This window comes from Gorilla gorilla, chromosome 4 (genome assembly GCF_029281585.2).
Source record: "Gorilla gorilla gorilla isolate KB3781 chromosome 4, NHGRI_mGorGor1-v2.1_pri, whole genome shotgun sequence".
Lineage (NCBI taxonomy): Eukaryota > Metazoa > Chordata > Mammalia > Primates > Hominidae > Gorilla > Gorilla gorilla.
The window spans coordinates 41,490,130-41,513,567 of NC_073228.2; the positions used below are offsets into that span (position 1 = coordinate 41,490,130).

Here is a 23,438-nt window from a genome sequence, read left to right on the forward strand (position 1 = left end):
AGCCCCCCACATCTCCTTGCTGCCTTCCCTGGCAACCCCCCACTCCCAGCCTGCTCAGGCTCCAGGGCCCAGATGGCGGGACGTTCACGCCGCAGTGCCTGCAAGCACAGGGCCGTGGCAGCTTCTGGGACTTCTTACTCTCCGCACCCCTGAGCCCGCTGGGCAGCTGTCAGTCATCTGCCCAGCCTGCTGGGGACTCCCACTCACCCCCATGGGGCCCTCAGCACCAGGTATGCGGACAAAACCTTCCCTGGAGCAGACACTGCTGTCACTGAGTGAGGCCTCCCTGCTGCTGAGGACTTAGTGGGAGCCCTGGGCTGTCTCCGCCCTTCCTCAGGAGCCTGAGCAAGGAGAAGGTGCAGGCACCCCTGACTGATGGCTGCTGCCTTCTCTCCAAAGGGGCGTCCTTCTTGACATCTAACTGAAAGCCCTCTTGCCAAGGCTTCATCTGCCCTGGGTCTGTGTGACTCAGCTTCTTCCCAGTGCAATCAAAACCTCCACCAGCAGCATCGGCTGGGCAGGGACTGCTGGGTGCTCCCCCCGGCGTAGGGAGGGGGCACTGGGGAGGTGCCCCCTTGGGGAGGGGCACCTGACCATGGCCGGAACAGGGGTGAGGGAAAGGAGGCTGAGGTTCAGGGAGCCTGAGTAATGGGAGGTTAGGGGTTGTCACCACCTGGGTCCCGGAAGCAGAAAATGCTGCCCACCCCCCACTGCCACCAATCTGGCAGAGTGGAGCACCTCTCCCTGGGAGGCTGGCAGAGTTGGCATGTGCACACACACCCACGCCCACGTAGCCCAGACACAACATGCCCACCGTGGTGTCATGTGCGCCCACCCGCTGGCACTGCAGCCAGGGTCCCACTCTCTCTCCACCTCGTGGCTGCTTGGAGGGGGCCCTGTGGAGGTTAGAGGAAGGGACGCCAATGTGTGATGGTGATGGGGAGGGGTGCACCTGGCCAGGTCGAGCAGTCTTGGGTAAAAGCTGGGTGCTCGAAATATTGCAGGTGCAGAGGTCAGTGGGGTGGGGGCGGGCTTCGAATCCCCTGGAAAAGTGAACAGCTCACTGTCTGCTCCAGACCCGGCTTGACCTGTGCCCCTCAGCCTCAACCCAGACCTCCCAGCATGCCTGTACCACCCTGCCTGTACCACCTTTTTGATATGCCCCTTTCACAGAGTGCTGTGCTGGTGTAAGAGCCACTCCACACCACTGGCCCCCTCCACCTCTGCTCCTGATTGGGAGGGTGCAGAGGTGGGGAGGTGCGTGGCCTTCATTCCAAACCAGGGAAGGTTGGGTTCTGATGGCCCAGTGCCTCCGTGCTGCCCCAGGGAGGCCAGAACACCCAGGAGAGCAGAGCTTGGGAGGACTGTGAACTGCAGCACCTGCTTGCTAGCCTCTCTCCTTTTCTAAGAATCAGCCACAGGGGTGACCTGAAAGGCCAGACTGTGGGGAGGGGGAGCGACTTCTGAAAAGAACCCTGTGGAAGAGGGAGCCAAACCCAGTTGTGAGGACCCATGGTGCCTGCTTGGACCCCCAACAAGCGGGTATCTTCAGCTCATGATGGGGGATCAGTGGTGTCCCCCAGGCTACCCTTTCTATCTCTGCATAGCTCTGAGGGTTAGAAAAGCCTCCTCCCCCTCAGCCCAGATCCTATTGCTTGCAGCCATCAGCCCCACAAAACAAGCCTGCTTCCTCTTCCACATGACAGCCCTTCAAATATTTGAAGACAGCTTGCCTGTCCCTGCTGAGCCCTTGCTCCTCCTCACTAAACATCCCGGTTCTTAGAATCATTCCTCAAACGCGATGGCTTCAAGTCCCCTTGCCATGCTGGGCACTCTCATCCACCCTGAGCTGCCCTGGTTCACAGCACGGCTCCCAGACGGGAGGCCAGGAAAGATTGCCTCCCTCCCTGACCCCAACAGGCCTTCATTCCACCCAGGCGCAGGCACCAACCCTCCCCTCTGCACCCCTGTTTACATGGCCCCTCCTGCCTCCAATCAGTCACACCCGGACTTAGTGGGTCAGATGGATGCCACAGGACCGCCAACACCCGCCCTCCGCACTACGCCTTCTCCAAAGACCCAAACGTCTCCCAGTGACACGCCTCTCCCCACATGCTGACGCTCACCACTTGTTCACATCCTTCAAAGCCAGCCTCCTCTGAGCAGCCTTCCTGGGTAGAACATACCCTGTGACCTACCTGAGGCGACCTCCATACTCAGAGACTTTAAGCACTCCCTCTAGAGAATCTCCATGCATTGCTCCATCACCCACCTCCCCTCCTACCTGCCAGGCGGGCTAGCAGCATGGAGAGGAAGCTGAGCTCAGGAGGAGGGGTGCGGAGGGAGGTAGAAGGCCCCAGCCCCAGGCGAAAAGCAGCTGGCAGGAGCCCTGCCTCTGCCCACTCTCCTACCTGCTCGTGGTATTCGATGCCCATGCTGAGTGTGTTGACCAGGATGGCGATCATGATTCCCCGGCCAAAGTACTTGCTGTCCACAATCTTTCGGAAGGTGTCACAGATTAGCCTCCAGAAGGCCAGCACAGAGCTGGGCTCTGCATCTGGGCCCAGGCTCCGTTGCCGCCGGCTGTGGGGGTCCCGGAGGTCGCTGTGCTGGGCATCCTGTGTGAACTCATAAACTGCCTCGCTGTCTGAGTCAGGCATTTCACGGTCGGCGAGCTCGACCTCCCCTGCCCCGGCCCGGGCACAGTAGGGGCAGCTCTCTGGACCACAGGCTCCACTGTCTGCTTTCAAGCAAGGGCTGGAGATCTTGCAAGAGCTTTGGCAGGCACCTGGAACAGGAGAGTAGAGGTGAGAGGCTCCAGAGTCTCATACCTGGGGCTACCCCGCCCTCTGAGCATGTGTAAAATGAGTCAGGGAGTCTGGGGTTGTTACAGCGATGGGGTGCTAGGCACTTAGTGGGCCAGGGGTGCTGAATGTCCGGCAAGGTGGGCAGTCTTGACCCACAAGATGCCCTAATGTCAATAGCACTTCATTGACAGTCACTGCTGAGTGTCCTGGGGCTCAGAGAGGTGGCCTGGATGTCCTCTGAGGTCCTGGACAGCTCCTATATCCTAGGTGCCTTCAGCAAGGAGCCTCGCTCCCCTTCCCCTTCCCAGAAGCCAGGACTACATCAACACTGTTCTGAGCAGCACTTTCCATGGGATCCTTAAGACACGCCCACACACGTGCACTTGCACACACACCCACACCAGACACGTGCACCTGCACACGTGCTCCAGATTCACACACTCGTGTACACATGTATACTATTTGCACACCACCATATGGGCACATATACATGCACATACCAACACATGTGTGCACAAACACATTCACACACGGCACATATGCCAGACATATGCACACATGCACACACACCAAGGAAAGAGCTTCACATCGCACATGCACCTACACACATCAAGCACATGTGCACACATATGCATATGAACACCAGTCACGTGCATGCACACACGCACACACACACATTGGACCCCTTCATGGACATAGACACATACACGCATACTAGATGCACTCGTGCGCACACACTCAGGGACCTAGCCCAAGACATCAGTGTCCCTTTAAATCCAGCTTTGATCACAGAATATGAGAACCTCAGAGAGTACCAGGTAAAGCATGGATGTGGAAGCCCCCCGCTCAGGGCCTGGCCCCAGGTGGGCTCTTAGCGACATTTCTCCCTTGACTGCATCTGCACACAGGAGGGAGTCAGTAAGCACCCACTGACAGTAATTATGGGCCCAGCCTTGCCTTTTACACAGGAGGAAATAAAAACGTGGGTGCATGTGACTGGCCCACGTCCCGTGGCAGGGTAGTGGAGGAGCTGGCATAGAAACCTTTCGCTCTGGGTTCTGTGATAGCACCTTCTGGTCCCAGCCCACATTCCCACGTAACATCCCCACGAATATCCCGCTGCTCCCCACGTGCCACATCCTTCCTGAAACACAGGCCGTGGGCTGCAGCTACAGTGAACCTGTCTGCTGGGGAGAGCCCGACGTCCCTATGTGTCTCACTGCCCCCACGACACTGGGAGTGTCACCCATCAGACAAGCAGCTCCCTGAACTGGGTCTCCCTGTGCGGAGGCAATGAGACTCAGGTTTAGCCAGTGGGGCATGAAGCTGGGCACAGTCACACACCATTTCCTCTCTGAGCCTCACAACAAGGAGTCCTGAGTGCGGGCCCCGAGTCCGCCCCTCACCAATAGCAAAGCCTTGGGCAAGTCATGCAATCCCCTCAAGCCTCCTGGTTCTCATCCACACAATGGGGATGCTAAGAAAGCCTATCACTTAATGGGTAGGGAGGATCCAATGGAATTTTGCCCGCAAAGCATGTGACAGGCACACAGCCATTGCTGTGTGCAACAGTTGCTAGACATCATTGCAAACAGCACGAAGCAGGTGCTTATTACATGATAGTTACTGCTATTACAATGTAGTAATTATGAGTTCCACTTTAGCAGATGAGAAAATTCGAGCTCAAAGCAGGGATGTGACTGGTTGAAGGTGCCTAAGCCATAAGAGGCAGCATGAGAATATAAGCCCCGGTCCCTCTGACTCCAGACCCCCTAGTCCCCTCTGGGACGCCACCCAGTCCCCAGACGAGGGCACCCACATGCCTCCACCCAGAGTTCTCACCTGTACTCTGTGTCTCCAGCAGCTTGTGCATGGAGCTGTAGGGCCCGGGTGGGATGTTGAGGCTGGTGAGGGTTGGGGGCCCAGAGCTGGCAGCCACCTCTACTAGTGCCTTCTCCTTCAGCGTCTCCGGTGGAGGGCTGGTGTGCACGGTGGGATACACCTTCCCACTGCCCACAGTCCTGCCGGATGCCTCAGATGGGGATCTGGGAGGGGGCGCCTGGCAGCGGACTGGCTCTAAGTGGCAGTCGGCATGGTAGAAGCTGTGCACAGACTCTGCGCCACCAGGAGGGGCCCCGGAGAGGGCAGGCGTCGAGGGTGGTGGCAGCATGAGCCGGCGGGACCCATTGGCATCCCTGTCCTGGATCTCCGGGCTGGCCCGGGGGGCCCTGAGCGTCCCATTGCCCAGGTGGTAGTGGTGGTGATGGTGGTGGTGGTGGTGCACGAGGTGGTGGACGGATAGGCGGCGGTGGGAGCGAGAGCAGCTGCTGCTGGGCTGGGTCTCCTGGCCCCCAAGGGGTGCTGGGCTGCTGAGCAGCCCAACCCGCACACCTGCTGCCCGAGAGACCTGAGCCAGCCTGCGGGCTGCCTTACGAAGGATGTACACCAGGTACTTGAGCAGCTCCTCATAGCAGCTGCCGGGCTCAGAGAAGCTAGCCAGGGTGCTGGCGTTGGACAGGAACCGCACACGCTGCTCCCGCATCAGCTGGCTTTCCCGCTGCTTGGTCTCTGAGAACTGCGTGGCAATCACCACCAGGCACAGGTTGATCATGAAGAAGGAGCCCACCTGTAGGGGTGGGGACAGGAAGAGGAGACGTCCTGAAGAAAAGTGAATCACAATGCCAGCCACCACATACAGAGGCATTCCTATGAGCCAGGCGCCACGCTCAGTTATTTTCCAAGCATTATCTCATTTTATTTTTAAGACAGCCTCAGGAGGTGATGCTATTGTAATCTCCATCAGACAGGTAAGGAAACTGAGGTCCACAGAGGTCAAACATTTGCCCAAGATCACTCAGCTAATTCAGAGCAAGGCTAAGACTGGAACCAAGCTCTATGAAATTCCAAGATATTGCTATTGAACATGGTGTTATCCTGCAATCTCTCAAATTCCCTGTCCCTAAACACGCACACCTGCAGAGACACAGCACCCCTTCCACAATTTCCATTAGGAGTAGCGAATGCTGTGGAAATGAATGCAATATTAGGGGCATGGGGTTTTCAAATTATATTGAGCCTTGAGATCTTGACGAAAACATCATTTACAAGACTCCTGCTTCTAGCCCCAATTCTAGCTGTGTGACTTTGGGCGAGAGACCCTTAGCCATGGGACCTCATATCCTCATCTGAAAACAGGGACCATTGGCCTTGTCTGTGCCCATTTCCCTGTGCCCCCCTCCCTCAGATGTGGGAGGGGCTGAACCCTTGACCCTACAGACTAGTCAGGCTGCCACCTGACTTGCTCACACTACCCCAGTCCCCATCTCCACGCCTCAGTTTCCCCAGAACTCTGGAACAGCCATTGCTTGGACAACAATCCCAAATGAAGGAAATGAATATTTATGGTGACAAAGCAGATTTTTTTTTTCTAGATCGTGTCCTAGTAATTATGATAATTAGCTTCACTAGTGTGATTCCAGAGAGCTGTTAGGAAAGATTTTTCAGGGGGTGTGTGGGAGGGTGGAAACTAGGCCCCTTATCTCCCTGTCTGCTTCCTTCCCCCTCTCCCAAGCCAAGGAGGGAAAGGGAGTGGGGGTGGGGGGGCCACATGGTGAGAAGACCCCACTTCCCTGAAGCACTGGCCTCACCCCTTGAGGTGGTGGCCAGGGATGGGAACAGGCCTCCAGTCAGGCTTCGCCCCAAGCCTGCCCACTCTTCCGCACCAGGGGAAGTTACGCAGGCAGGAGGAGGTGGCCTTGGGGACTTGCTCTTTCTCAGGGCCTACCCTCTGTCTCTCACAAGGAGCTGCCTTATTTTGTCTTCATCTCTCTCTGGAGCTAGTCCTAGGTCCTGAGTAGATCTTAATCTTTCTTAATCTCTTTCTCTCAATGTCTGTCCCTCTGTCTGGCTCTGTCGTTGGCCTCTTGGTGACATGGAAGAAAGGCTGAATGTGGAGTCGTTAGCCTGGGACTGAATTCTCAGCCCCAGCCGCTTACTTTCTGTGTGATCTTGGCCCAGTGACCCACCCTCTGGGGCGCCGAATTCTCATTTAAGAGATGGGGACCACAATCCCTGCCCTGGCACCTCACAGGGGACGACGAGGATTAAACAGGCAGCAGATGTTACAGCATACGTCAGCAGTGATGCCCCACTCTTGGAGATTAATACACAGCATAGGCAAAGCATCTGGTAGGGTCAGATAAATGAGGAAATGTCAGTTTCCTCATCTGTAAAATGGAGAGGATCACGGTGAGGATTAAATGCACCAGCACATTGAAAGTGCTTAGATCAGGGGCTGGCGCATAGTAAGTGCTCAATAAATATTAGCTCAAAGTGGTGGCGATGAAGTTATTAACTATGAATGGTAGTGATTAAAACTATTAAATATTGCTGCTTTTGCCTCCGTCTTCTGCCTTCTTAAAGTCTGGCAATTTCTGAACTGGCAGGAATAAGAGATCAGGCAGCATTTAACACCAATTGATCACTGATCAGAATTTTGGGTAGAATAATTCTTTATTTGCAAGCATTTCAGGATGTTTAGCTTCTCTCCCCTCCCCCAGTAACAAATTGCCAATTGCACTCCCCTTGTCCTTACGAAAAAACAGAACTCTGTAAACATGCTTAAAAAACCACTGGATTCATTCAAAGGGATGAACTGAATGATATGTGAGTTATGTCTCAATAAAGCTATTAAAAAAAATCAAAACCAGAATCACCCTTTCCCATTTCCAAATGCCCTCTGGGAGAGGTGGTATCATCTCAGGTTGAGAACCATTCATTTTACCCATGAAGAAACAGAGGCCCAGAGCAGTGCTGGAGGCCTCATGGAGAATGACTTGCCCAAGGTCCCAATAGCAGTTAAGTCCCGCCTTGACCTTGGATTTCCTCCTGACTCTGCATCTGGTGTCCCTCCTACTATATGATGGATGCCCTCTCTACAGGACTTGTCCTGAGAGCTAAAAACTTCAGACAGAGCAAACTATCCCCTCTCTGGACTGCCCCCACAGGTGTCCCCAGGATCACCCATCCCCACGGGGATCTGAGGAGTCACTCACGATGATGAGGAGGATGAAGTAGATGAAATTGTAGAAGGAATGAGCATCCATCACAAAGTACATGATGTCGACCCAGCCCTCCAGCGTGATGACCTAGGGGGTGCAGAGGGGCAGGCTGACTATGGGCCCACCAAATCCTCCTTCAGTCTCCTCCAGAGGCCTTGACCCCCACCCCAACCCTGAGAGCGACCACTCCGATCCTGGGCTGTGTCCTGGGGCTGGTGTTCTGGGGAAGCTCCCGGGGCCCAGGCTGCCCCACCTGGAAGATGGCGATCCAGGCATAGCCAATGTTGTCAAAGTTGATGGCGCCCTTGAAGGGGTTGTGCTCCCCCGCTGAGCAGTTGGTGTAGTACTGGTTCCAGTTGACACAGGTGGTGTTGCTGGAGCTGTTGTAGGCCTCATAGTCCAGACCGCAAGGTGGGCCACCGCCCCCCTCCCCGCGCAGCGTGGGCACGCTTCTGCAGGACCGCATGCCGTTCTCGCGTGGCTGGGAGCAGATGAAGGGGCTCTCATCCTCGTTCTCTGTCTGGTAATAGCGCTCCAGGTCCACGCTCAGGGGGCTGCAGGATGGGAAGGGGAACAGGGGTGAGACTGGGGAGTGGGCTCTCCAGGGAGAGGGCCCAGGAAGGGAGAGATGGCACGAGTGCTCGAGGCATATAGGGTGAGCAGGGCAGAACCAAGAATGGGGAAGGGACTGGGCAGGGCAGGGATTTGTGGGCACCAGGAGCATGAGGCCTGAGTGGGGAAACTCCAGACTCAGGATGTTGGAAGGTCACATCCTGGAATAGTGATTTTCAAATTTCGCTGCAAGTTAGGATCACTGGAGGGGTTGAAAAAATCCTTACATCCAAGCTGAGCCCCAGAGCAATGAAATCAGAATCTCTGGAGGTGGCACCCAGGCATCAGTACTTTTTAAAACTCCCCAGGTGGTTCCAATGGGTAGCCAAGTTTGAGAACCAGATATGTCTCAGATGTTAGAACAGATATGTCAGTAGCAACCGGAAGTGAGGAACTTGGGGGGGTGCCCAGCCCCATAACCACTCCCAGGTCCTCCCTGGACCCTGTCCACCACTCACAGGCTGAAATTCTCAGGTAGGAAGCATCGGTTCCGAAGCAGCCCTGCCCACAGCTGGACGCCGACGATGCCGAAGATGAAGAAGACGAAGAAGCAGAGAAGCAGGACGTTGCCCAGCATGGGCAGCGTATCCAGCAGCAAGGTGACAAGGATGCGCATGCCTGTGGGGGCAGAAGCCACGCTGGGGACACCAGGCTGGCCGGGCTAGGCTGACTGCCACGGCCCGGCAGCACTCCCGGAGGGGCCCCACCACGGACTCTGAGGCTGAGACGGCCCGGCTCAAGCTGGAGGGGAGACCAACAGACACCTCTGACTCCCCAGATAGCCTCTGCAGCCCCTTGCCCCGACCCACTTCCCCTTGTGGCTTGCCCACGGTAATCTGCACAGTACCACCAACAGTGAGCTGGGGAAACTGTGGCCCCTCCTAACTCTCCCAACATCATCACATGTGGATAATATCACTCCCAATTCACAGATGAGAAGTCTGAGGCTTGGAGAAATGACTTGACTCACCCAGTATCACACAGCTGCTAAGTGTAGGTGCCGGAACTCGAACCCAGGCTTTGGTTTCCGAATCCCTCTCCAACACACACCCACACCCGCACACATTCACACGCACACTCCCTACCTACTTCCTTCTCTCAACAGGCACAGTCACTTGACCTTTCTAAGTTATCACCACCAGAGTCATTAGGGAAACTGAGGCAGCGAACTCCAGGAGGAATGACAGCAGGCAGGAATCTCATTTTGAGAGCCAGCTCCTAGGCAGGGGCCAAGATGCCCTGTGCTTCACTATGGCTCTGAGCCCTGCTTCCCTGAAACTATTCCCTGCTTGGTCCAGATCCCCAAATCAGGACCTGAAGAGATACAATACTGTCTTCTCAGAAGTCCATCAATTTACAACCCCCTCCATAGGGAAAGCCACTGAAACCCCCTCCTCAAAAGCCCTGTTAGGGTTACTTCCCTCTCTCCGTACTCCAGGTCTAGAACCCAACCGGCCCAAATGGTCTGAACCAGCCCCCAGTCCGCCAAGCCCTCGTCAAGCAGACAGATCTCTAATGGCTGGCTTCACCCCCAAAGTGCCATCTATGGCCCCCTGGCCCCTCCAGGGCAAAAGCTGCTAAGCAGCAGCTAATTAACCCTCTTGGTGACTGCAACGCCCAGCCTCGCCCCTGCCAGCCCAGTTTTCTCACTCAGTCTCCCTCCCCCGCTCCTACCCCATCCCCCTTCAGCTTCTCTGTGCTCCAACTGAGATCAATTCCTCAGGGTTTGCATTAAGGGAATTACACCGGTGGTTAGACAGAGGCCTATAAATCTGCCAGCCATCACCTGGGGCGGGAGAGGAGGCGAGGCATGCCCCTCTTCTGGAGCTCCTGTTAACATCAACACACCCCGAGCCCCAGAAGACACATTCAACAGCTCTGCCCTCCCAGGGGCAGCAGCAAACACACACACACACACACACACACACACACACGCACACACACACAGAGCACAGGGGGCTGCTGCTACATCAGGTACACAAACAGGCACTGAGCCCCAGAAACATGCATTCCTCGCCAACCACCCCACTCCTAGGACCACAGCAGGGACCATCTGCAGCTTGTGTAGGTTGGGGAGTTGCAAAGGGGGCCTGAGCAAAGGGAGGGGGCAGGATGTAGGGGGAACTAGAGCTGCCAAAGCCTCGCTGGCTCCAGAAACCAATGCAGTTTAATTTAGATAATGGGCCCGGCAGTCACTGCAATGGGTTGGAAGGGGGCGGGAAGGAGGAAGGGGACAGAGGCGGAGGGTGAGACATGGAGTGGCCTTGTCTTGAGAGAAGTCATGTTCAGCGTGGCCAGCGTGTCTCACCAGCAAGAACCAGATTGCACGAGAGGCTGTTCTGGCTAGAAAAGGCCATTAGCACTTTGCATCCACTCCTTGCCTGTCAGCCTCTCCAGTCCCCACACCCCTATCCTCCCGGGGGGAGTTGTCATCTAGCTGAAGGGAGAGGGTCATCTGAGATGTTTCTGAGACTCTGACCTAAAGCCAGGCTAAAATGAGGTGGGGTTTTCCCAGGTAACTGCCATAGTGCCACATTCAGGAGTTCCATTTTGTTCCAGCAACCCCAGCTCCCCACTGAGCCCTTCTCTGACGGGGCCTGTGAGGGGTCAGGTGAGGACACAGTAGTAGAGGTGGGGTCTGAGATTTCCACATTTCCTCCTGGGGCTTTCTTCAGGGGCTGAGGGCTGAGGGGTCACTCACTGGGCACCCGGTTAATGGCCCTGAGCGGTCGCAGCACACGGACTGTCCTGACAGCTGAGAAGCTGACGTTCTGCAGGTCCAGCGAGTACTCCAGCATCCTGCAGGGAGGGGCCCAAAGGGAGGCCCTTTGAGTCTGAGGCCACAGTGGGGTCAAAAGAGGTCAATGAGGAATCCTGCTTTAGGGGCAGCAGGATGACCTCTGACTCCTTCTTCTCCTTCACCAAGGGACCCTGAAGATCCGGCTCTCTGTCTGGGGGGCAAGGCTACGCCGAGACAAGGACAGATTGCCCATCAGAGAAGGGGGCAGAATTAGGAAGAGGGCCTTGGAATTTAGAATATAGGCTACAGTGCTAGAGGCAGGGCAGCCTCAGACCCTCAGGAGATAGCCAGGGAGAAAGTGGTGCTGTAACTGGGCTGGAGCTGAGAGGTCACAGGCCCAGAACCCTGGCCCTGGGGAAGGGACTGATCTGATCCATTGCTCTCCCACCCCAGCCCAGGCCCTCACCCTGCAATGACGATGAAAAAGTCAAGCCGGTTCCAAGTGTCTCCCAGGTAACACTTTTTCCCAAAGATGCCCAAAGCCACCATCTTCACCACCATCTCCACGGCAAAGAAGGCAAAGATGAAGTCATCAAAGGCCTGATGTGGGGACAAGAGGTGGCTGAAACTGAGACGTGGGTGAGGGAATACCCTCTAGTCCCACCCTAGCCCCCACCAGTTGGGTCAGGGCCTCTTGCAGAGGAGTAGAGGGTATTAAGATTAAGAGGGGCCAACCCCCAACACACACACACACACACACACACACACACACACTCACCTGCAGGATCCGGCAGCGCTGGGAGTCACAGGCGATGTCCTCGCACGGCCGGAACATGCCCAGGGTCACGCAGTTGAGAAGGATGACCAACATGCTGATGCGCTCAAACCAGGTACTGGCAGTCAAGGAAACAGCTGGCCAAGGCTGGAGCTGAGGCCGGCGCCCTGACCCCGCCCTAACACCTCCTCCTCGTTTACCTCCTGGCTCCATCTGAGGCTAAGCAGGTGTGGTGCCAGGGCCCTGACATACACGCAGACCAGCCCCCAGCCCCAGACTCCCCATCAGAGAAGGGGAGTCCCACCTTGGTCATCTCACCTCTCTGGACCCAGCTTCCTCATCTGTAAAGGAAGACAAGCCACAAATACCCTGACTATTTGCACAAGCCATTTGGGGAATAAATCGATCATGCCTGTGGAAATGCCAGACACCATGAGTTTGCTGCAGAATCTGAATCCTATTCTCCCTACCTCACAGGGTAGATGTGAGAAGCAAATGAGATACTGTATATGAATGTGTTATACAAACCTAAAGTCGGATTATGCCTGCCTTACAGTTTACCAAGCACTTTCACACAATGCCACAGTTGATGCTCACAACAGCCCTGTGAAATATCTGGGGTAGATCATTTTCTTCCCCAGAACTCGAGGAAGTTGAGGCCCAGAAATGCCGAAGTCATGTGCTGAAGGTCACCCGAGAAGCCAGGATGAGACGGTGGTTTCCACGCTCCTGATCTATGATAGTTTCCTCTGCACACCATAGCTGCTCAGGCAGGCAGAACTGCCTGTCATGACCACCCTGGCACTAGGTGGAAGGCAGATGTCCACAGCTGCAGTCCCCCCTGCTACAGCACCAGAGCCCGGGGCTCCCTCTTCCACCACCAGCCTCCCAACCTCTCAACACCCTCAAATGACCACTAGGCATATTCACACATTTAAATATTGAGGACTCATTATGTGTCAGGCACCATGCTGGGCATAGCTCCCAAGCCGTGCAGAGTGGACAATGTCTACCCCCTCCCCCAAGAGGCCATTGCCGCCATCACACCTGCTTGTGGCTTCCAGCCCAGACCAGCCAAAACAGCAAGCGGGAGAGAGGGGTTCTTTCTAAACCCTGGGTCTTTCCATACAGTGGATTCTATGGAGTGACTCATTTCCAGACCATCAGCAGGAGAATGTACAAAACGGCCTCCGGACCTTAGAAGGTTCCAGGCACTGGACTCGCAGTTAAATGACCAAGTATCCTATTTTCTTTAAGGAAAATATGAGAAGGGTGGGGAAGAGTAAAGAGGCTAGAAAAGATCAGAGAGCAGGAGATTGGGGAAAGGAGACCAGAGACCCCCTGGGAATGGGGATGGGGGAGGTATTGTGGCAGCTCCTGGCATGACCCACCAAGCCAGACTCTGTAGGGCCCAGAGCAGGTGGAATCTTGCTTCTGGAATGAGAAGGCTTTGGCCAGGCATGAAGAGGCCAGCAGGAATGTTCAGGAACCTATGGACCTTCCTCCCAGCTGGTCCCAGCCATAGCCCATCTCTGTTCTGACTCCCAAGCCACATGCCCTCCCCCATAGCCCATGAATCCCTCAAACCCCTGACAGCCCTCCCCTTTCTCTTCTCCACCACCCAGGCCCTTCCTTCTCCCCTAGACTCACATGCCTGCTCGCCACCTGTCCGTGGTACCCCGAGAGTCCTAATGCACTGCAGTTTCCCTAACCCCCACCCCCTCACAAGAATAAGAGGGTTTAAAAAAAAAGTTCTAGGTTTTTGGGGGTAGGCAGATGACAGGGAGGAAATAAAAAGTGCTCTGTTTCCATGGAATTGTTTTTCTGAGTAGAGCCGGAGTGCAGTGGATCTCTCCCCAGAATGGGGGTCAGCCAGGGGTCACCCTGGAAAAAGGGGGACAGGAAGGGAGCCATCATTTGGAAAGGGAAAGACACAGTTACCCTCAAGAACTGGTCGCTTTCCCCATGCAGGTCCCCTCCTCTCCTCTGCAGGGAAAGGGGGGTCTGGAAGGAGCCCCTGTGAGTGAATGTCTCTGTGTGGAGGCAGTAGATCTCTGAGGAAGAGGGGCTCCCAGGACATCTGCTTGGACCCCTCTAATGGCAGAGTTCCACCATGTTAGTAATCTGTGCACTTGTCGACCTCCCCTGCTGAGCTGGGGCTCCTGACAGGCAGGGGCATTCTGATACGTCTTTAGATCCCCTACGGAGCTTGCTGTAGTGCCTGGCATGGAGCAGATGATCAATACCTGGGAAGACTGAATGAATGAATGAACGAATCAACCAATCAATAAGTCTCCCTGCCTAGAAGCCAGATGTGTGTCCTGTGTCCCCATTCAGGTCTTCCTGCCTTGTTTCCCTTGACAGAGGTGAACTGCTTATAACTGGGGGAAGGTACAGAAGTGACCTCACAGAGGAGTTGCCCCTCTTTCTGTCCCCACCTTACCCAGGCTCAGACTGGAGGCCTCTTACAGGCAAAGCCTGCCCCCAAATAACCTCATGCACAGCTCTTGATCATGTCAGCCCCTTCTTAAGGGTCCCTTGGTAATTCAGCCTACTTCCAAGTAACATCCTGCCCACCCTGTACAGCTCTCCTTCCACGACAGGTAAGCATAAACGGACAGGGAAGAGACCAAGGCATACGACAATTTGGGACACTCTGAATAGAGGAATAATTAATGGGGGGGGGGTCTTTCACCCTTCTCAGAGTAGGGCTTGTTTCCTTGGGAACATGGCAGTATGTCACTGTGTGATGTTCTTCTGTTGCCATAACGACAGGAGGATGTGTCACCAGGTGGTGTGGATTTGTTGTCATGGTAATTAAAAAGACCCCTCTCACATGATCTCCCCTGACTGAGGCTGTTGTCTTGTCCTTATGCAGGGGAGGAGAATCAGGGAGACCCACAGGTTATCAGGTTGGGGGAAAACCATGTGACAGATCCCCATGGTAACCAAGGGAACGGGGGACACTGGTTGCCATAGTGACTATGAGAGACCTGTGCAGTCACATGTCTACTGTTGCTATGGTGACTGTCCGGGCTGGAGTGGATCCCAAAGAGGGGGTAGGAGAGGGGAGGATCTTTCTTCTCCCCACAACCCACCATCAAAAGCAGAGAAAAAGGAAACGGCAGAGAGAGGAACCCCACTTCCATCCCTCCTCCTTTCCTCCCTCCTGGGAGAGAGAACTAGAGCATGTTATCTCCACAAATGAGTCCTCTGTGTGGGGCTTTATCTAGATAGAGCCCTTGCTTAGCCTGGTAGCCGCAAGGGTGAGGAAAGTAGGGAGAGGAGGGGGGTGGCTGGGACACCTCTAGGGGCACAGGGGCTCTGGGCATGAGCTGAGAAAGCAAGCAGGCCCTCCAGCTGCCCCATTCCCACCTAGGAGCCTGGAAATGTGAGGCTAAGGAACGTTGAGGAGAAAATGGGCCTGGACCCAGGAGTCCTGGCCTTCTAGTAAATGAGGAGGTAGGGGGATAGGTCCTTGCCTCACCCATCCCACAGAGAGGCTCCTGGTGTCTATCGGATTCGGCAACCCCTAGGGTAACAGGGGATGTAGGGGCTCCGCCCTGCTCCAAAGCTCAAAGGGGGATTCCCCCAGCATAACCCCCCCCCCACCCCACAAGCCTATTTCCCTGTGGTTCCCCCCTCACCACGCTTCAGTGCGTGGGTGTAGGGGGAGAGAGGCTTCCAGCTGAATTGAAAACTGAAGCTCACAGAAAGGCAGCCGGCTCCACCCAGAGACAGAGACATGAGACACAGAGACACAAGAGAGACGGCCCGCTGGAATCTTTGGAAGGGGAAAATAGGCCAGAAATCTGATTCAAACGTCTGTGACTCTGTGTGTGTGTGTGCGCGCGTGCGCATGTCTGCGTGTGAGCAGTTGTGTCTGTCGCCATCCTGGATGAGGCAGGCAGGGCGGGGTGAGTGCTGGGCGGGAGCAGGCGAGGGTGAGGGGGGGCTGTGTGGTGGGGGTAATCCCAGGAATGGCTCCAACTGGCACTACGGGTGATGGGGAGTCCCCCAGCAGAGCGGTGGAGCAGAGCGGGTGGGAAGGAGTGTGTGTGTGATCCAGAAGGAAAGTGGGCCTGGGGCAGAAAGCATGCCAAGGGGTGATCTGACCCCCCCTCAATCCCATTCAATTCTCCAGCCCCAGCCCTTCTCCCCAGAATCTCCTCTGGTGAGCTTAGGGTTTGGAAATTAAATTGGAGGAGGGAATTGATGAAGAGACAGGAAGAACACTCCCCCCACCATTTCCTCTGAGGACAGAAATGGAGAATTCTCCCTAGGTAAGAGAAATAGGCAGACTTGGGGCATTGGGACAGTGTGGCAAGGAAGGCTCCAGAAACTCCTGTGCCCCCACCCCTCTAGAGGGACACACTCAGACACACAGAGTGACGCACAGTCACTCACTCACACTCACTTCTGGAAGCCATTAGGGCTCCTGCCGTTCAGGCCTCCCCCCTCTCCTCCCCCCACTCCTGGCAGGCTCCCCTCTCCCCTTCTGGCCCCCCTCCCACTCCCCCTCTCTCGGCATCCCAAATGCCAGCCTGTGATTTCCAAATGAGAAAAAGCTGTGCTGGGCTCTGAGCTTGGAGAAACTCCTACACAAACTTCCAGATGTGACACAACAGCCAGAGAGGGAATGCGGAGGAACTCCTCCCCGAGAGGGGAGCGCGCTCCCTCACACTTGCAGGAACACATATTGGAAAGGCCAGCATGCTCCCCTCTGATCTGAGGCAGGGGTGACTGTCTGCCAGTACCCCTGCTCTCCACACCAAAGCTTGCACTTCTGAGCCTTTTGCTGTCCTCCCTTGCAACACACACACACACACACACACACACACACACACACACACACACACACACACACTTCCTACCTGGGTCTAGGTCTCCTCTCTAGGAAACCTGGTCTCTTAAAAAGGAGAGGCCAAGAAGCAGAATGTACCAAGAAAAGCCTAACTAGCTTCAGTTAGTTGGGGGTGGAGGGGAGTGTCCTCATGTCCCTCCGGCTCAGAGGCGTAGAGGGACCCTCCTGAAGCCTGTGGGGAGTCACAGATACCACAAAGAGAAAGAGGGAGGCCCTGGAGGCAGTTCAGAGCCCCTCTGGCAGCAAAAATACAGGTGTCTCTTGGTACTTGGGTAGGATGGCAGTGGTGAGGGGCACAGCTTGCCAAAAAATTGTTCTCAACCCATCCTCAGCCAACCCAGGCTTCTCCAGACCTAGTAATGCTGATGCCCCACACTCAACTACCACTCCCCTGGGGGAAGCTGCTCCCCAACTCCCAAGGTGAGTGCTGTCCTCCCACCTCTCCTCCCCCATGCCAGGCCTCAACACTTGCCCCCGTCCAGACCTCTCAGTGAAGGAGTCTGCCTCCAGACCCTCCACTAGCACCTGGAGATAGGGCAGGCGAGAAGAGATGCTAGCCTAGAGGTCTGTTTTCAGGGAGAGGGGAGAGAAGAGCTCTCTCTACCTCCCCTGGGACCCTTGAGAAGGAGGACATAGAGGTTGATGCTTTTTCCCATTCGTGGAAGGGGTAAATGATTAGGGGCAGAGAGGAGAGTTGCCTGGAACCCATCCTTTCCAGCCATATCAGTTCTCCATCTCCATCCCTGCCTGGGAGAAAGGGGCCTGGGGCTGGGGGCTCAAACCTCAAGATTGTGCCTATTCAGCAAGAACACAGACCTCTGAGGCCTGCACCTCTCTTTCTGCAGCTCAGAGAGAAAGGAAGAAAGGGCAGTGGATGAGGAGAGGATGTGATGAGGGGAGCTTCCTAAAGACCCACAAGGTGTAGAAGATGGGGGTGGGGGGGCCACAAGCTCATCCCTGCTTTGCGCACTAGAGGCAGCAGAGCTGCAGAGAGTGAGGGCGGCACCAACCTTCCACCCCCCCTTCCCCAAAGCAGAGTCCCTGCTAGGCTCACAGGGGCTACAAGGGAGACCTGGGGTCTCCCACCCTGGGTCTATAAGAACCTCTGAGCTGGAAGGAAGGAGCCCAGAGAAGCTGTTCAGACCTGAGATGGCAGCAACACCTCCCCTCCACCTTTCCTTCCCCCGGTGGCAGGACCCACCAGGGAGCTTGGGGCCAGGCGTCTGTCAAGTGGCGCTTTGAGCTAGGGTCTGACTGGACTGGGGTCTCCCTTACCACTCCAGCCTGGGCAGACAAGGAGCAGTGCTAAATCCATCTCCCTGGAATGTGGGGCTTGCATTCCCCAAACCTATCTGCGGAGTCTACACTGGGGTGGTGGACCCGAGTCCTCCTTAGTGAACACACTCACAGTATTACTGTCCCCTCAAGACTTTCGCGGGCCTGCAGTCCCCCATACCTGGTCTGCAGGAGCACTCTTTATTTGTGAAAGGGGAGGAGTAACCTGGACCAGCTTAACCCCATCCCCCACTTGCTAAAAAAGCTCTTGACAGTCTTTCCCTCCACAAGAAAAATCCAGCATAAAACTCCCCAACCCAATCTTAAGCACCCTGCATCGAATGGAGATCGGGTAGGAGGCACCCGCGGCACTGGGCTCTAGCGGAAAGGGGCTCCACTCCCAGCTCCGGGGGCAGACAGCTCCCCTCCACCACATCTTGTTCTCATTCTGCGCCCCTGACATCAGCCGCCGCCGGAATCTCCTTGTTGTGCCTCCAACCCGCGAGGTGGGGGGTGAGGTGGGCCAGGACCTGGTCCCCGCCCCCCAACATCTCCCTCTGGGTCAGTAAAAACCTCAGCCTCAAGGACCAGGTGGGGGGATCAGACCCTAGAATCCGCCGCAAACTTTGGGGCGGGGGAAGGAGGGAAACCCAGGAGATTGCGGTCCCCCCTCCTCCGTCCCCGCAGCTTCCTCCCCACCGCCCCCACCCACCCCCCACCAAACTCGGAAACCAAACCCAGCTCGCTAACCGGCGCGGGCAGAGTACAGCTCCCAGGCTCCCGAAGCTTCCCACATCTGGAGGATGACGACCCTCCCCTGACCACATCTGGAGGGCGTCCAGCTGCGAGCCAGCGGGGCACAGCTCTCTTCTCCTGGCCTGGATCCCCACCCCCCCAACCCAGAAGGACTGAGGTGTGTGTACGCAGGTGGGGTAAGCCCGGGTTACCGACGAGACCTGCTCGCGTCTCCGCTCCCACTCTGGTGCCCCCTCCCCTCCCTGGCAGCCCCCCCCCCTCATCCGCCTACCCTCCGGGCTCACTTCGACTCACCTGGCGGTGGGTCTTCTTCCCCCCCGACCCCCGGCGGTGCGGCCCGTCCCCCTTCTGACCCCGCGCCTGGCCGTCGTGCCCCGAAGGATATGGGTTACAGACCGTGCGGAGACACCAGCTCCGCGGGCGGCTGTCCTGGCTCAAGTAGAAGAAAACCACCGGGGCCAGCGCCGGGTACGGCAGCCCCTCCGCCTCGGAGTCCGCGCTGCCCGGGTCCTTTTCTGCTGACCCCGGCCCCGGCCGGCCCCCGGCCCCCGACAGGTCGTTGAGCCGCATGAAGCTCCGGGGCTGTCCCGACTCCTCGGCGCCCGCTCCATCCTCCTCCTCGTCCATCCTCTGGCCAGCCGGGGCCCCGGGCGGTCCGGAGAGGGGCAAGCGGCGCCCCTCCGAGGAGGTGTCCTCACGCAACCCGGGGGCCCCGGCGGGGGCACATCTGGGAGGCTCTAGGGCGCAAGCTGAGCCCCCGGGAGGGCCAGTTCAGCCCAGCTCCCCCTGCCCGCAGGGGCATGCTGCCCGCGGGGCGCCGGGGCGCAGGGAAACCCCGCCCGGCGCGAGTCCCGCTTCCCCTGCGCCCCTGGGGCTCCCTGGGCCAGCCGGCCGGCTCCCCCTCACTTTGTTCCGGCTTCTTCGCTTCGCGCCCAGGCTCCGGCTGCCGGATTCGGCGCTACCTTCGGCGAAGCCGCCCCGAGAGGGCGAGCGAAAAGGGGGGCAGCGGCGGAGGGCCGGGGTCCGGGGAGGGGCGCCCCCTCTTCCCGCGGCGCAGCTGGAGCCGGATCTAAGGGGTCAGCATCGTCCCGGCTCCGCGCCAGGCGGCGGGGGAGGGGAGGAGGGATCTCTTTAGGGGTGGGCTTGGAGGGGGTGGGGGCGGCTCCTTCCCCCGCCCCGCCGCGGGCTCACTGTCCGGGAGGGGCGGGGAGACAGTGGGGGGCAGTCCCGGGCGGGAGTGGAGGCGGAGATGCCGCCGCCGCAGCCGCCGCGGTGGCTGCCGCTGCCGTAGCTGTCGCCGGCGCCACTGCCTCCTCCTCCGGCCGAGACGCGGAGCGAGCGAGCGAAAGCGGCGGCGAGGAGCCCGGCGCACACCACAGCTGGATCCCTCACTTCAACTTCAAGCCTCGGCCCCGCCCCCAGACAGCCCCGCAGCCAATCGCCGGACGCCGCCGGCCCCGAGCCGCGCGCCCATTGGCCGTCCGCCGTGGCAGTGCGGGCGGGAGCGCAGGGAGAGAACCACAGCTGGAATCCCATTCCCACCCCAAAACCCAGGACCGCCCCTCTCCCCTCCCCTTGCCCCTGGGTCCGCTCCCGAAGGCTGGAGCCAATCAGACTGCTGCCCAGACCGAACCCACTTTCCTATTGGCCGTTGGGGTCTTTGGGACTCCCTTGGAAGGAGCCCGAAGAATCAGAGTATTCGGCGCGGGGTCCTGGCGTAGGGCCGCAGGCCCCAGGCATCCTTTGTCCACGACCCCTGATTTGGGCAGCAGCCGGAGGACGGAGCTCAGCTCTGGGCGGGCCTGGGGAAGAAAGGAGACAGGCGGCACGGGGGTGAGGGTTGTGACCAGGGGGTCGCAGAGCGAAATCCCAGGTCTCCACCTGGTTAATCTCCCACCCTGGAGTTGAGCTTGGCTGCGGGACTGGGGAAGGGAAGGAGCGGAGCTGGATGTCCTGGGGGTGGGGCTTCAGGCTGGAGGGGCCCAGTCTTGGAGAAACGGGCGGAGCTCGAGAAAGGCTAGGGTAGGCATGGTCTGGGCGTGGCCTCCACAAATCTCTTGGGCTTATTGGTCATACTCCCGAGTCAATTCTGAGACTTCGACCCTGACCTCGTAACCCTAACCCGCTGGACCTGACCTCACGTTGACGCTCCTGGGCTTCATCCCTTTGCCCCTAGGGACCTTTTGAAGGGCGTGGACTCCACGCAGGGGCTTCGTGCTTGAACACGTGGCCCCAGGCAGGTCGCGCTGGACCGCAGAGCCCGGATCCCCAGGAGGGGCTGCGGAGCAGAGCGAAGACCCCTAAGAAGGAACCTGTGGGGGTCTCGAGTGTGTGGGAGGGGGCGGAAGCACAGAGCTGGGCTTTATCGACTCGACCTTCAAAGTCCCCACCACCGCCACCCCTCAACTTCGTGCCTCAGTTTCTCTTAAGTCCCTATGTGGCTTAGGGAAAGAGTGTCCGCGGAACTGGAACTTCGCGGGTCTGCCGCCTTCACTCACTCACCTTAACCCTACCGGCAGCGGGCCCTCGTGGGTTTGTGATTTCCACGCGTGCACACGCACGCGCAGACCCCGGCCCTTGCCCCGCCTACCTCCCCGAGTTCTGGGGCTCAGTCGGCTCTAGCTCTCTCCTGCCGCCGGCGCCACTCCAGAAAGCTGTGGGTACCCGGGAGCGGAGCGCCGCGGGTGTGCTGGGCGCCGGTGGAGGGGGGAACAGCGAGGATTAGACGCCGGGAAGCACTTCCCCAACATCTGCGAGAGGTAGACACGGCGGAACCTAGTGGGTCAGTCAGTTCCCTCTCCGGAGATTTTGGGGCGCTTGCGCCACTGCGGAGAGGCGGAGGGATGGGCCGGATGACCTCCATCACCACCCCTCACTTTGCTGAGGCCATCACCCCTGGGCGTTGTTCACTCTCCTAAGGCTGCGCCACCCACGCAGCCCCCGCGCACCTCCCGCCACCGCAGAGGGTTGGGGTCGTCTCAGTTCCCGCCCCGGCCGATGGGGGGAGGGGATGGGGGAAGTGGCAGAGTGGCTGCTGCGCCGTCGTCTCCCTGGTTGCCCTTTCGCCGAATCCATGCACCGAGTTGTGTAAATGAGGCCGGGCGGGCTCATTTGCATTTCATGCTAATGAGCAGATCCCCTAAGTGCCTTTTTTTCCTGGCGGGAGTCTCTGCTCTCATTCTGAGTATGCGGCGCCTGAGTCTTGAACCCCGTGCCGTCTTCTGGGAAAGGGGGGCTATTTATGGTTGCTCCGCGCGTCTGACACCTTCTTCCCTCCCGAGAGGCCGCAGTCTGCCGGGTCGGCCTGCCCTTCCCGCCAGGATAGAGGTCCCGGGGCTGGCGCGAGAAGTAGGGACGCCCATCACCCCTTCTTTGCAGAGGGGAAAATGAGGACAGAGAGGCTGGCCCAGCCCAATGATCAGGTCCCCTGGTGGTCAGCAGGCCCCACACCCTCATCCATCATCCCGGCCACCCCTGGGCTCTGGACTGAACTCTGTTCTAGAACATGCCCGAAAGGAGGGCAGGCACAAACGCACCATCTAGATAAATTGAGATCCACATGCACTTCCCTGGGTTCAGGACCTAGGGGAGACCGGCCACGCAAGACAGGATCTGATCCCTGTACTCGGCATGTTGGGGCTGATGGCCAGTCGGAGATGCTTACCCTTAGCCTGAGTGCCAGAGAGGAGGCAGAGGCAGGACCCACAGGGAAGGCAAAGAAGACCTGAAACCATCTTTATTTAACTCCAGCCCTCCAAGCCTCAGCTCTGACATCACCTCCTCAGAGTGGCCTTCTTTCCAGCAAGTATTTCAATGCCACTTAAGTGCCAAGGTGCTTAGGATACAGCACCGAGCCAGACACAAGTCTGGAACTTCACAGCACTTAGCCCAGGCTGGGATTATATGTTTGTGTTTGCAGTAATGAAATGATCATCTCCCTATCTAGGCTCTGTGTTCCCAGAGGGGCTATGTTCATTTTGCTCACTAGGGCCTTGTCTAGTGTCGGGCACAAAGTTGTTAGGTGAATGAATGACCTCAGGTAGGGAAAGGGAAACAAAGGGACAAGAAATTCCTTTCTTTGGGCCTCAGTTTCTCAACAAAGACACTGAGCCTAACTAAGAGCTTTTCTGGGTTTGAGGAAGAACCCCCCCATATATACCCTGCTCAGCCAGCCCCTCCAGCTCCCTCCAGCCCTGCCTTTACCCCTCCCTCACAGCCCATCTGGCTCCCTGCAGAGCTAAGATAATCTTCCCATCTGTGATACCCTTTGCTCAGGGATGATACAACCATTATCCCATTTAGTCACCTTAACAGCCCTGAGAGCTGGGTGGATGGCCCCCCACCTTTCAGATAAGGAAGGGGGGTGCTCAGAATGATGAAGTTACTTAAGTGACTGCCCAGACGGTATGGCCCTGTCTCCAGTGACCCTGGCCCACAGGTGTTCCGCTGGTAGAACCGGGTGCACACTCAAGAGGGACCAGCAAAGGGGAAGGGATGCTATGCAGGAACTCTTATAATCCTGCTTCTGAGTGAGATTCATGTGGGACCC

The 23,438-nt window shown here is 57.5% G+C and overlaps 1 protein-coding gene across 17 annotated transcripts in view; it reads right to left on the reverse strand.

Moving 5' to 3' along the window:
* CACNA1G (calcium voltage-gated channel subunit alpha1 G) overlaps positions 1 to 20,280 on the reverse strand; it is a 66,491-nt gene extending 46,211 nt beyond the window's left edge. For 6 of the 17 annotated variants that reach the window (XM_063706273.1, XM_063706272.1, XM_055387645.2 and 3 more), the window contains exons 1-9: positions 19,275 to 20,279; positions 11,998 to 12,109; positions 11,686 to 11,819; positions 11,181 to 11,278; positions 8,938 to 9,097; positions 8,121 to 8,421; positions 7,862 to 7,954; positions 4,650 to 5,433; positions 2,412 to 2,788 (exon numbers count right to left, since the gene is read on the reverse strand). In XM_063706273.1, the coding sequence (XP_063562343.1) occupies positions 2,412 to 2,788; positions 4,650 to 5,433; positions 7,862 to 7,954; positions 8,121 to 8,421; positions 8,938 to 9,097; positions 11,181 to 11,278; positions 11,686 to 11,819; positions 11,998 to 12,109; positions 19,275 to 19,516 (2,301 nt within the window). In that variant the 5' untranslated portion in view covers positions 19,517 to 20,279. Of the gene's footprint in view, positions 1 to 2,411; positions 2,789 to 4,649; positions 5,434 to 7,861; positions 7,955 to 8,120; positions 8,422 to 8,937; positions 9,098 to 11,180; positions 11,279 to 11,685; positions 11,820 to 11,997; positions 12,110 to 19,274 lie in introns of those variants that run through there. The other 11 variants (XM_055387651.2, XM_055387649.2, XM_055387650.2 and 8 more) reach the window with 4 other exon arrangements.
* Between the last annotated feature and the right edge of the window lie 3,158 nt (positions 20,281 to 23,438).